Source organism: Pholcus phalangioides, unplaced genomic scaffold (assembly GCF_987345545.1).
Source record: "Pholcus phalangioides strain wild (caught in Gottingen) unplaced genomic scaffold, Ppha-v1.0 ptg000011l_1, whole genome shotgun sequence".
NCBI lineage: Eukaryota > Metazoa > Arthropoda > Arachnida > Araneae > Pholcidae > Pholcus > Pholcus phalangioides.
This window is the reverse complement of record NW_028301604.1, coordinates 6808145-6821901: the sequence shown is the minus strand read 5'-3', so window position 1 is coordinate 6821901 and position 13757 is coordinate 6808145. Positions and strand designations below refer to the sequence as shown.

At 37.2% G+C, this 13757-nt stretch overlaps 1 protein-coding gene across 1 annotated transcript; it reads right to left on the bottom strand.

The window, feature by feature from the left end:
• Positions 1-1952: 1952 nt before the first annotated feature.
• On the bottom strand, positions 1953-13012 carry LOC149079994 (uncharacterized). The gene is made up of 6 exons (XM_089238581.1): positions 12984-13012; positions 12756-12878; positions 11516-11648; positions 7153-7261; positions 5825-5955; positions 1953-2033 (listed from the first exon to the last, which is right to left on the bottom strand). The coding sequence occupies exons 1-6, from the start codon at positions 13010-13012 to the stop codon at positions 1953-1955; spliced, it is 606 nt and encodes a 201-aa protein (XP_089094707.1).
• Between the last annotated feature and the right edge of the window lie 745 nt (positions 13013-13757).

The following is a 13757-nucleotide window of genomic DNA, read 5'->3' as shown; positions in this document are numbered from 1 at the left end:
CGTCCCAAATCTCCCGGGACAATCCCGATTTTTCTGTTTTTCTGGCCGTCCCAACTTTTTTGCAAAAATGTCCCGGTTTTTCCCGTTTTTTAAACAGAGTTTACTTGAATTTGTTATTTTCATCAAAAATGTTGACACAGGTAATTTTCATAACTCAATAATTATGAATGTATGAGTTGACATTATTTCCAATGATATATATATTTCGTATTTTCTCCGAATATTTCACGTACATGCAACACTTTGAGCAGCGTTTATCAACATACATAAACCATACATATATGTTTATCAATTTTTTTTTTTGTCAGAAACTTGTTGCTTTTCACATTTGACAGGTAATTCACATTGCGAACAGGTAAATTCATTCAATTGATTTTATTAACATCTTTCGATGTTGAGAGTAGCATTGATTTTGCAAATAAAACTTGGAGATGGCCTGTGAATTTCAACGAAATTTATTTTATTTTATTTTATATTTTGTAGAGTAAACACATTCAGAGCACAAAATGTAACTATAAACGAATATGTGAAAATGATCTGGTAACACTCTTTTCCCCTTCACTTCAGGGGAAAGGTTGAGTAGGCGGTGAAAAAATGAGTTCGAATCGATTAATGAGAAAAAAAATATTCAGAATTCTCGAGAATCACCACAAACGAACTCATTCTGAAAATCTTTTCAAACGTTTGTACCAATTTAGAAAATTATGTTTAATTTTGTGCGAGAATTGGCAATTTCACCGAAATTTGGGGGCTGTGTGGCGACAATTGGCGATGTCCCATATTTTCCAGTATTCGTGAATCAAATTTCACGTATTTTTTTTCAAGGATATATGGTCACCCAAATTTTCAAGAGAAGGTCGGTGAAATTTGCTAACCGTTGTTTTAGATGTCGATACCTCAACAAATTTATACCTATCCTTATTCCTTCAGCCACTCTTCTACTAAAAGTTACTGCCAAAGTCCAAAGTGTGGCGAATTCGCGAATTGGCCTAGAGTTTTGGCCAAAGTCCGAATTGCAGAAAATGATTTGGGCTATGGACAACCATTTCACGAAGTGGCCGGAGATCCCTGGCCAAAGCAGCTCGACGTGCTGATGCAAGACGGCCTGTAGAAGCCAAATCCATTTTTTTAATCGCCAACGTGTGATACATATCTATATATAGCAGCTATATTGGATTAGCTCCATGTGAGGAGAGAGAAAAAAAAGTGAAATTGGATAGAAAAAACTATAAAAGTAATTATATAAACATATAGTTCTTTTTTCTGCCAAATTTTGGAGAAAAAAATGAATACCTCATCATGACTGCGGTTTTATGGGTTGCCATATAACTAACGTGGAGATTATCACGAAAAAATACGCAAACTTGACTATGATGGCAAATCATGTCTTTTGCTATCGGACTTTGGCCAGAGATCACCGGCCACTTCGTGATTTGGCCAGTTTCGCTAGATGCTGACCCGGCAAAAGTCCGAAATTGCGAGTTGGATAATATTTCGGGCTTTGGCAGTAACATATACATTCAGAATAAGCGAAAAGAATGTTCTTTTCATACGCTAATTCTATCTATGCGAGAATCGTTAATTGCTTTAGTTTTTATGCCCTCCCTGTCATATTATTTACTTCAACAGGCCGTTTACAGCTGATTACGAACGATGGCACAAAGACATCCAGGCACGAGATGTACAACCCTAAACAACCCTAAGGTTTTGTCAAAACCTGGAATTTCTTCACTTGGATATCGTTTTTTTTTTTTTTTTTCTTAAATCTGTTATTTTAACTTGGTCACTGATTTTTCGAAACTACTTTTCATCATACTTTGTTCTTTTTGCCTAGAAACTCCTCTCAGATTTATAATGAGTATATTGCATTAGGGTGGACCATGCCAATACAGGTTTGACTTGCCAGTGTTCTACTAACCAATGCAAGAAAGATCCGAATTCAGATTTACCAGTTACTGTATCATGCAGATGTCGTCTTTCACATCAGCTAAGCTTCGGCGTTCCATAGCAATATGAACAGTTTCGTCAATGAGCTGTAACAATGAAGAATATATATAATTCATTTTGTACGATACATGTACAACTTTCATAAATACAGTAATACACCGAAGTTACGCGATAGGTGGGACCGACGACAACCGCGTAAGTTGAATTCGCAGTGAGGTTACGGTTTTCCACAGAAAAATACGCATAAATTTTACTGAATTGGGACCAAAGTTCTGGAAGAGCACCTGTCTCTTTTTGTTTCTTACCATGACTTTAACGCTATAGTACTCTTCTATGGCTTTATAAAATCTAATGTACGTTGTGACTGCAATAGGTTCTTGAAACTTGAAAAAGATGTGTTCCCTAAAATCTGTGAAAATGAAAGTCAGGTGTTAAAAGCTTTGAATGCTTTGATAACATCTTGGCCCATCGAAAGAGATGAGCTGCTTGTGTTTGGAGGCAAGAAAACAACTTTCAGCCACGAGGTGAAATTATTTGAAAGTTACAGACGAGGTGCATCGGCGTGAACTTGCCCGAGTGGTGCAGTGGTAAGATGCTCATATTCCACCATGAAAGTTACCGCGACGCTCCATGGGTTCGAATTCGGGAAAGAACATCAGAAACGAGTTCTTTACCTACCGAGCCTTTGACGACCACCGATAGATGGCGCCTTCATTTCCCACCCAACTGCAGTGCCGTCTTAAGGCATGGGCGGGATCGGGGCCCTCACAAAAATGAGACTTGGTTCAAATTTTCAAGAATTTGCCAGGTAGGGCCTAAGAAATATAACTCCGCCCGGGGGGCCCATGATGCTCTTAAGACGGTCCTGCCCAACTTCACTGGTCGGAAATTACACCAGGCGCATTTTAATTAAAGAGCGCTATTAAAACAGCTCATTGAAAAATGGTGTCGGACTTCAGGTATGAAATTGTGATCATCTTTGTAAATATGCCAAACAAGCCTTGGGATTCCATTTCTAAATCTCGACAAACTTCTCATCTTCATATAGACCTACTGTAGTCCAGGGAAGGAACTGGGTGGAGGAGGAAACTGCCCCGGGCGGTAGATTTTAGTTCTAATAAGGGGTGACAAATTTTTGGCGGAAAATGTTTTCAAATTATTTCATTTCAGTTCATCTTTACTTGATCTGCAGTATATTTATTATATTAGATCATTTTTGTCGCACCACGGTCATTTTCTGCACACGAGGGCTAATTAGACCGGGGCCTACAATTTACTGCCGATTCCAAACGCAGCAGCTTTTTTATACTCATCGAGAGGTTGGTGCACTAACCCCTCGGAGTGGGACTCCCTCCCTGTGGTAGCAATCTTTTTCTGTGGTCATGTCGCCGTATCTATTGTACTCCTGTGTATACAAAGGCCACAGCAGGCAAATTGCCAAACGAGGTGTCTGAAAAAATAATGGCCATAAAAAATATGGATGTCAGATATAACCAAAGTACCCAATATGAAAGCATATATCAACATTAAAAATATTATATAATACTCTGCCAATGAAAAAGATTAGGGTTGCCTATTCCATTTATTAACATCCCTATTAGAGAAAAATTCCACGCGACACTACAACCAGGAGTTGTCCCTTATTAAACGATACTGGTGTCCCCTTGTCGATGCAGTTGATTCACTGTGTGTTAATAACTCATGGTCCATCTTATCCATCTTGTTGAAAATTTTGAACACTTTGATCATATTCCCCCCGACCCCTGCGTTCTTCCAATGTAAACACATTCAAGAAATCGAGTCTTTCTTCATAGCCCAAGTCTTTTATGCCAACAAGAGCACGCGTAGCTCTTCTCTGCGCCACACTCAACCAAGTCTATGTCCCTCTGTATGTATGGTCTGCAAATCCTTACGGCGTACTCCAGTCATAGACGAACTAAGCCTCGGAAAAGCGAAAGAAGAACTTTTGAGAACGAAACCGAGCGTTTTTGAAGCATGAAAATGTGAATTTTTCCATTAGATACAACATGAGGGAGAGAGCAGTAAAACGCTAACAAAATTCAAAAATTAAATAAAGTATTCATATTAATCAAATTTCACGATTTTTTAAAAATTCAATGATGACACTTACTCGAAAAGATAATGGGGAAAAGAAAAACTTTATTACAAAACTATCACAATTTGAAGTTAGGGAGTGGTAAAATCCCTCCCCCCTTCCCTGAGAAAAACCGTAGTTCCGGCTCTGCAGTGGTGGTCGGCTTGAGGTTGGTTTTCTGGTGTTTCCAACTTAGAGGTGCAAATGCTAGCTGGTCTCCCATTTGGGAAAGTTTCCCCGCAGAGGGCAAGTAGACCTACACTATAATACTTACATCAGTACCATAACTAGAGAAGGGGCCACCGGACAGCAAAATTTAGGAGTCGTCAAATTTTAGGTGGAAACAAAACAACCGTTACGGAACTATCAAATTTTAACTCCTGCCAGTTAACAGTCAGTTTTGGATTAAATTCATTCCACTGGCATTTGGACGCAGTGTTACGTCCCTGATCGTAAAGGGGTTAAAGTGTTGGTGCGGCAAAATCATGTTTGCAGCGGGTGGCAAACATCCTAGTCACGGCTCTGTTGTAGCCTCTCAGAAATCAGTTTATTTTCCCTCACATATCACGTCCTGATCGAAAAAAAAAAGTTTTTTACTGAGAATTATCACTTAATATACTACTTACTATTTCAGCAATAATCCCGTGATTAGGGGTCGTTCAAGTATTACGTCAGTATCGATGATGGGGGGGGGCGTGGTTCGGATTTGCTGACTTTTGATGACATGGGGGGTTTATATGATGCTTACGTCATCAACCAACCTTTATAAAAATATGAAATATTCTTAATGATATCTTTACTGAGTGTGCCGAAAAACCGGAAAAACCTTTCCCTAATTTTTGAGCACCTGAACTGGCATTGCCCCTATTGATAAGTCCTCTATAGAGTCACTTTAGTGATGTCCAAATGTTCCGCGGGTCCTTTAAGTAATCTGGAAATTTGTCCGCGCCACTTAAGTGCTCTAAAAATGTGTTGCGGGCCACTTAGGTGCTCTAGGAATGTATCGCGGGCCGCTTAAGTGATCTAGAAATGTGTCGCGGGCCGCTTAAGTGCTCTGAAATTTTGCCACGGGCCACTTCAGCGATCTGTAAATGTGCCACTTAAATCTTCATTTTTAAAAGTTGGGTTTCACGTGGATGGATACATCAGATAACCGCTAGGGCTACATTGTCTCGCGGGTCATGCGTTTATCATATATGGCTTAGAGCAGTGATTCCCAACGTGGGCGTTAATGTCCCCGGGGGGCGGTAGAAGCTACGGGTATAACATAAGATCATATGGGTTGCGTTGGGGGGGGGGGAGAGAAAAATTTCTGAAGAAGGGGGCGATGGGGCAAAAACGAATGGGAAACTATGGCTTAGAGCATAGTTTCACAAAGTTTTTGTTCAATTTGTTTAGAATATTTTTTGCATAAAAAATGAATTTTTTTTATCGTCGGGGGGGGGGGGGGAGGGAGTGGTGGTCATGGAGGTTCACAATTGGCCCCCTCCCCCCACGCGTACAACTCTGATCCCTATGTGCGAGGACAGAGCTGACAAGGGGGGAGGGTAAAAAATGGTTGAAAATCTAATGACGTAATATTTGAATAGCCCCTTATGATGGAATTCCAGAAATGTGAATTTTTCACAGAAAATCGCGCAACTCTGAATCCGTGTAGCTCCAGGTAGCGTACGTCGGGGTATTACTGTACAGCAAAGATAGATATATTCATGTTTTTTTCATACTTATTTTTTAGATTGCAGCAAAAATATTAGGAGAATTGATTTCCCGAATCGAACTCACCCGGCCGATATTCTTACGATTCTGCGCTGAGCACTCGAAATATCCATCTGCTTTGATCACTATGCTTGCCCACTTTGCAGTTACGTAATCCACCATATCACTGGATTCATCATACAAATCACTTTTCATGCCTACGGAGTGTGAGAAAAATGTAAGACAGTGAAATATCTCCCCTCAGTGACTCGACTTATTTTTTAAAATAATGAAGCTATCTCCGAGGAATTTTTATCCGTATTTCGTTTCAATTATTTAAAAACCGAGTTCTTAAATGATAAATCGCCGTGATCGTATGAGTAACTAAGTGAGTAACCAAGTGACTGACCGTATAGTTGAGTGAATGATCAAGTGACTACATCAGTGGCAAAGTGCCCGACCGTATGAATGACCAAGTGAGTGGCCACACTCACTTGTTCACTCAAACCATCGCTAACCCCTTCAATTCGTCACTCCCTTGATAGCTAATGCGGGCAATCACGTGATCACTCATTAACTTTATTACTCATGCAGTCACTCACTACTTTACCGCACAGCAACTCCGGTCATATATCGCCATACGGCAATTTCCAACCAGAGGAGTTGGGTGGGAGATGAAGGCTCTCCATCCATCGGTGGTCATCCCAATCTCGGTAGGTAAAGAACTTGCTTTTAACGTTCTATGCTCGGATTCGAACCCATGGACCTCGATGGTAACCTTCATAGTGGAAATTGAGCATCTTACCACGGCGCCATTCGGGCCCTTGTGGTCGCTCACTCGCCCACTTGGTCAGTCTTACGGTCATTCAATCATACCGTCACTCACCCACTCATTTGGTCAGTCTTACGGGCACATTTGATAAATCATAAAAAAATTAAATTTATTTGTAAACAAATTTTTATGAATATTCTGGCGCTCATTAGACCTTTTAATTTCTAAAAAAAAAAATTTTATACAAAAATTTGTATGAAAATTTGATGAAAAAAAAAAATTAAACAAAGCGTTAGTCAAAAGTGGCATGGTGATAAGATGCTCGTCTACCATCGTGAAGATTCTTGTCAGGATCCCGGGTTCGAACCCAAGGGAGGATATAGATAAGATATTTTCCCAAACGAACTCGAGGCGACCACCGATAGACAGCACCTTCACTTCCAACCCATCTCACTAATGGCAGTAAATTGCAATATAGCGATATGGCCAGAGTTGGTGTTTGGTGAAGTAGTCAAAAAGCGGTTAATCGTAAAATAGGTTTATATATGTATTTTAAAAATGTGATTTTATTTCTTATATGATATATTTTTTATTCACATATTTTTTGTGATATATTATGAAATTGTGATTATATTTATTATACCAATTAACATGACAATTTTGCCACCAAATTGTTTGTCACGGCACAATTGTTTAATGTACGTCAAAGTCTCCCTGTTATCAAGACTGAAGCAGAGAAAGAATGCATCTACCTAAAAGTAAAATAAATAATTAAATAACAAATAAAATCATGCAGCAATATATATTTACGAAACCAAACTTGATGATTTGAATATTTCCCAGAGTATTCTATGATTGGTAATAATTAGAGCCCGGTAGTTTAGAAAAAATGCCATAAATGCCTTTTTATCGAATTTTTTTTAAATTCCTTTTTTTTTGAATTTTTCCTACCATAAATACCTATTTCGACATTTTATTTACGTTTATTCGTGAATTTTAGAGGCCATATTCAGAAGAACTTGGTTATTTTTAGTATTGAGAACTTCAAGGGCACTGCTGCTTCTAAAATTTTCAACTTTTTTTAAAATTCTTATCCCTCTCCCCTCCTCCTTCCAAACCCAAATAGACATGTGTCCGAGAGATACAAATACAAATACGACGCCACAACAGGCAAAATGCTGAACGAGGTGGCTGAGAAAATTGATCTTTGGCATAGAAGTGTGACATAGACTTTCCACCCTTGCTATACATATTTTTCAGATCACAATTCGAATTCGTATCAAGATTGTGTGTTCCGTTGAAAACAGAAAGAATTCCAATTCCAATTAAAATTACTCACTGATGCATCACCTGTGCTTTGGCTTCATGGTACATGAATGTTTTTTGTTTCAGACAAATGCAGCCCATTCATTAAAAAAGCTGAAAAATAAATTAGAAGTTTATTGTGGGATTTGGAGCAACTTGTTGAATTGGATGGAATCGTGGTTGTGTGAGATAGGTCACAATGGGTTATATTGAACGGGGAATTTTCTGATTGGATAGGTGTCAAAAGTGAAGTCCCTCAAGGAAGTGTCCTTGGCTCCATACTTTTTTCACCTTTTATTGATAAACTTGATCAAAGTATCGATAGGACTGTTAGCAAATTCGCAGATGATGTGACGTTAATGGAGTGTTCGGGAATCAAAGTGATAGGGAGTTGCTCCAGACCAACTTAAACAGGATTGCAGCCAATTTTCGGACCCTTCTATTATTGTTCTTTTAATTATTTTTCCTTGTTCCAATAACTACAAATGCCTAATGCCTTTTTTTAGTGCCTATTTTAGGCATTTTTAGTGCCTTTTTGCCTGCCTATTTCGACCATTTTTAGTGCCTAAACTTCCGGGTTCTCTAATAATAATATTATATAAACCATACAAACTGATTTCAGAGGTCTATTGAATCATTTTTTTTTGTATGTTCATTACAGAATACACATAATCTTTCTCTTTTCCATTCATTACATGCAAAATACAGTAGAACCTCTCGATAACGGACACCCATGGCACCAAAAATTTTGTCCGCTAATGGGGAGGTACGATATACAGTGGAACTTCGTTTATACGACGTTCACATCTATATGACATTTGTCTTCGGTCGCAATTGGTTCCAATTAAAACGTACGTGTTAGTACTGTGTGTAAAAGTTAAATACCGCTGGTTATGTATAATCACCAATCGTCTCGATAAAGAAAATTTGATTAAATTTCACTTCGTTTATCACATTTACGGCCGATTATGCATCATTCCCAAATAAAGTTTGAAAGTCTGATAAATGTGGAAAAAATTATAAACTTTCTTCTCTTCATTAAACCAACTAATTATTTTTACCCGCACATGATACGTGCAATACATATATTTTGCATTGAAAATTGAATCAAATTAAAATAAATGTGAAGATGCTAAAAGAACAATCATACAACATTATAACTCTTGTAATATGTTGGCTTTCTTCACATATTTCAACAAACGAAACCAACATTACCATTCGAATTCATCATCCCATCCTGAACCAAGTTATGTTCAGTCAATTGTGTCATTAATTGACAATTTTTCATATTTACCAGCACGAGATTGGGGCTGAACATTATCTTAGTTGAATATGGTAAATTCTCGGTTTGTGACCAAAAATTAATAAATTAAAGAGTTTGGTGGGGGGGAATAGAGTTTGCCAGATTTTGCTGTCCACTGTCGAGAGTGCCCGCTTTCGGGGAGTGCAATACATTAAAGCCCTATGGCACTAGTGATCAGAAAAGTGTCCGTTAGAGGAGGTTCCACTATATCAAGGATATGGTGATAAGTATAAAACACTGAATTCGAAAAAATAGTCTTTCAAAACAAATTGCTTTGGAAATATCAAATACGTAATAATACAGCAAACCTCACAATTCCAATTTATCATTTCGTTGACAGCATGCTCCAGGCCAAGTGTCTTTCTGAGGACCTACCTTACTGAAAATGCTTGTCTAGAAAAATTCACATGCTTACTTTTGAAAATTTCAATCAGATCTCATTTTTGTGAGGCTCTTTCTTCTCCTGAGGTCCCCCGCCATGCCCGGGTGAGGCCCATGCTCTAAGACGGCACTGCCTCTGATTCGATTCATCGGAGTAGTAGTGAAATGTGCGTTTCTGGGCCATAGAAACTCCTATGGGAGACGTCGAATTTCTCTACTACTGTCACATTTCACTACTGCTCTCCCATACAGGCTTCTACGGCCCAGAAACGCACATATCATACACCGCGATAGTGAGAGGATACCACACAACTCTTCATTCCGTTAGTGTAGTTTCACTACTACTACTCATCGGAGTTAACATGTGGTCCAACGCAACTGAAAGTGCTGCTGTCTCGTCTATAATTCAAAAGTTACTCTAAAACCGAGTATCCGGTTAGTTATCGAACAAGCTGCATACAGAGTGTCCTAACGCGACATTTATCTCATCAACCTTTCGTCGTAGAAGTATGGTTCTTTAGTATAAAAAACTGCTCAAAATGTGTTCACAAACCCCTCTGTACCAGGTTCGAAAGTGAAAATACAGTGTATGATAAAATAAAAATCTAATTTTTTATACGGTTCCTCTTCCAGGAGCCGTAACTTCCAGTTAAACTTCCAACTTCCAGTTAAAAAGTTGTTGCCCTGTCTCTTCTGAAGCCAACCAAAAATTCCATGTCTCTAAGTGCAATATTCACTGAGATATTCAGTTCAAAAATCTGGGAAAAGTTGGGAGAGAACAGCAAAGACTAACAGAAAACGCTTCTTTCCCTCATTTACGCTGTTCTCTTCCAACTTTCCTCTGATTTCGAATTCGAATATCTCAGTAAATATTGTACTTGAAAACATGGAACTTTCTTTTGTTGGGCACAAAAATGACGGGACAACAACTTTCTATTTGAAACTTACAGAGTACAAGAACCGTATAAAAATTTAGATTTTTTTTTGTTTTGTAGTACACTGCATTTTCACTCTCAAATCTAGTACAGAGTGATTTTAGAACACATGTTGAGCTTTTTCTAAATTAGAACCATGCCTCTACGACGAACGGTTGATGAGATGAAGGCCTAATTACGACTTGAAGGACACATAACATTTTTGGCTGTCCTTTAAAAATTTGGGCCAAAAGTCTAGGCTAGTGTTTCTTAAAAGGTGAAGCATAAACTCCTGGGGATCAATGAAAGAAGCCCGGAGGGATACCTTTCAGACAGGGGTGTCTTTAAAGCATCCTGGGCTCCCGAGAAAAATGCTGTTTCTAAGGCCCTTAACTGACTAGAAATGCCTGCTTACCAATTTGAATGCTTAAGCTCGAAAATCTCAAACAAGTCTCATTATAATGAAGTCCCCTCTGCGCCTGAGGCCTCCGTGTCATGCTCGGGTGGACCAATGCGTTAAGACGGCACTGGTTCGAGAACAAATCAGAAATCACAATGAAAACATATCAAATGGCTATGATCTTATAATTTGATTAAATGAGTCCTCGAGTGTTATTCGAAAAACACAAGTTACGTTCGTGATGAACAAGACTAGGCCTCAACACTAGGCTCGTGATAAAATTTAAAGCATCGCAAATAAATACAAGTACAAGGCAAAATACCCAACGAGGTGACTGAGAAAACGATGCCCACAACAAATATCGATGTCGTATATTTCTAAAACACAGCAACTCAATTGAACATGCATACTAAAGACTATATTATATACATAATAAATATAATACATTGCCTATAAAAAATATTTATGGTTGTTTAGTATAATTTCACATACATGAGTCAAAAACTCCGGAAATAAACGGAGAAATTCGAGAAAAGTCCTATTATTTCTATCAAAGGTCAAATTTCACCACTATGTATCAAATGCAGACGACCGATATTTATTTTTGATAAAATTTACAAAAATGGTTTCAATGTTTTTAATGGAAAAAAATATTAAACAGTATTGAAAAAACATTAAAAAAATTACCTCTCACAAAACTTACTTCATGATCAATGTCCTGCACGACTTCTGCAGAATTCATTTTGTAGCAAACCAATGAATCCCGGAATACCATATTGATAGGATTTTTACCTTTGGTCATAACATCGACCCCGGCTTCAAAATCAAATTCCTGCCTGACAATATTAAAAAAAATATATGAAGTTATTCAAACATAGTTTGATAATATTTACTCAATATTGAAAAAAAAGAAGAAATATGAGTAAGTTTGAATTAAGTGTTAATAAAATGAATTTGGAAAATTCTCATTTTATTCATTTTTTTTCAGGAATTTTCATTTTCGGTTTTGATATTATCAGAGGGTCTTGATCCTTCCAGACACGGTGGTCCAAATTGAAACTTCTCACGAAGCCCGCTGGCCACCAACTCGTGTGATTTAGTGACATCTTAATAGAAGGAACCAATGGGGCTTAAGTGAAACACTGACAAAAACAATTGAAAAATTTTATTTATTCTTAAAGTACTTCTTTTACTAATTATCAATTTTTATTTTGAAATTATTTTTTTTAATTATCAATTTCTATTAGTTCTGAAATTATTTTTCACTAACTCTGAAAAAGTATCCGATTAATTACTGATAAAATTAATTAATTCTGAGATTAACATTAATCTGAAATCACTTATTCTTTAATTATTATTTCGGTATTAATGATTCTTTGATTTGATTATATTCTGAAATTATTTTGCCTCTCAATATATCTTGAAATAATTTCTTTCCATAATTATGCAAGTATTCTTTTATTCATCGTGAAATAATTTCTATCAGAAATATCTCTAATTGATTTGAAAGTTATTTTTTTACTAATTCTGAAATTATTTGTTCCAAAAATTATTTCTTTCAGTAATTCTGAATTTTCATCAATATTTTGGAATTATTTTATTCATTAATTCCGAAATTGTATCTTTCAGTAATTCTAGAATTAATCGTTTTTCGATGTTTTGAACCATTTTCTGAAAATTTTCGGATTATTTTCAGAAAAGGGTTCAAAACATCAAAAAACGAATAAGGACCAAACGTGGCCCGTGGGTCATACGTTGAAAAGACCCCTGTTATAATACAATATCAACAATAGAATGTGGCAATGATGAATCAGCAAAAATTCGAACAAATAAAATATGCAAGAAACGAACAAATCACTGGAAAAAAAGCAACATCTCATTATATTTTGAATAATTGAAGAGAATTAACAATTAAAATAAACTAACTAATTAAGAGTACATACCTCGGACGGTATGGATTTTTTTTCAATTCATCATAGCATGCAATTATTAGTGAAGACTTGCCAACACCACGTTCTCCAAGAACTTCGATATTGAAGAGAATTTCTTCATTTGGTTTTCCGGTGCTTTGCAAATAAAAAAAGTTTATATAGTAATTAATCCTCACAATCTATTTATATTATCAAAATATCAACACATTATGTTATAAACACAATTAAAGATTCATTTACCAAGCTGAAGTTCGAAGATGGTTCGCCATGTTAACGCTCGATACAGTTTGGTATGGACTTAAGTCAAGGATAAACACTTCGTCACGTGGTCACGTGTGGCGCAGCCCTGCTTTTACACTTATAGTGTTCAGTATGAGGTGCAATTTTTTTTTTCAGCAGTATAATTTCTACGTAACTGAGTGGTTTCGTGGACTCGTATGTAATACAGTCGACGCTCATTATAACGACCCTCTTCGTTTCACGGAAAACGGACGTTATATTGGGGATACGGAAATTTCGCCTCCAACATTTAACCTCTGGTACGTTTCGTCCCGGACATTTCTCCTGCTCTGAATGAATGAGTGTCTGAGTGAGTGTGAGTGACTGTGTGAGAAAATGAGTGTGAGTGACTCTATGTGTGAGTGAATGACCATATTAGTAGCCAAGTGAGTAAGTGAGTGATCGTATAAGTCAGCGTTTCTCAACCTATTGTTCGCGGACCAGAGGTGGTCCATGACGACGTTACAGGTGGTCCGCAATCAAACTTAGATTGAATGAAAATTCATTTGATTGTGGAACGGTAATATCCTCCTTGGTTCGATTAAAAAGACTCATAATTTGAGTTATTCCGTACATCAAGAAATGTACGGAAAATTGTCATTCTACATACGGAATACCGATAATTAACGCCAAAACATGCAACTATTAATAAAATTCATAAGTATTGCTGAAATTAAAGGCTATTGTGAATCGAAGTAAAAAAATAATAATGTATTTCGCGAAAAACTTCAAAAC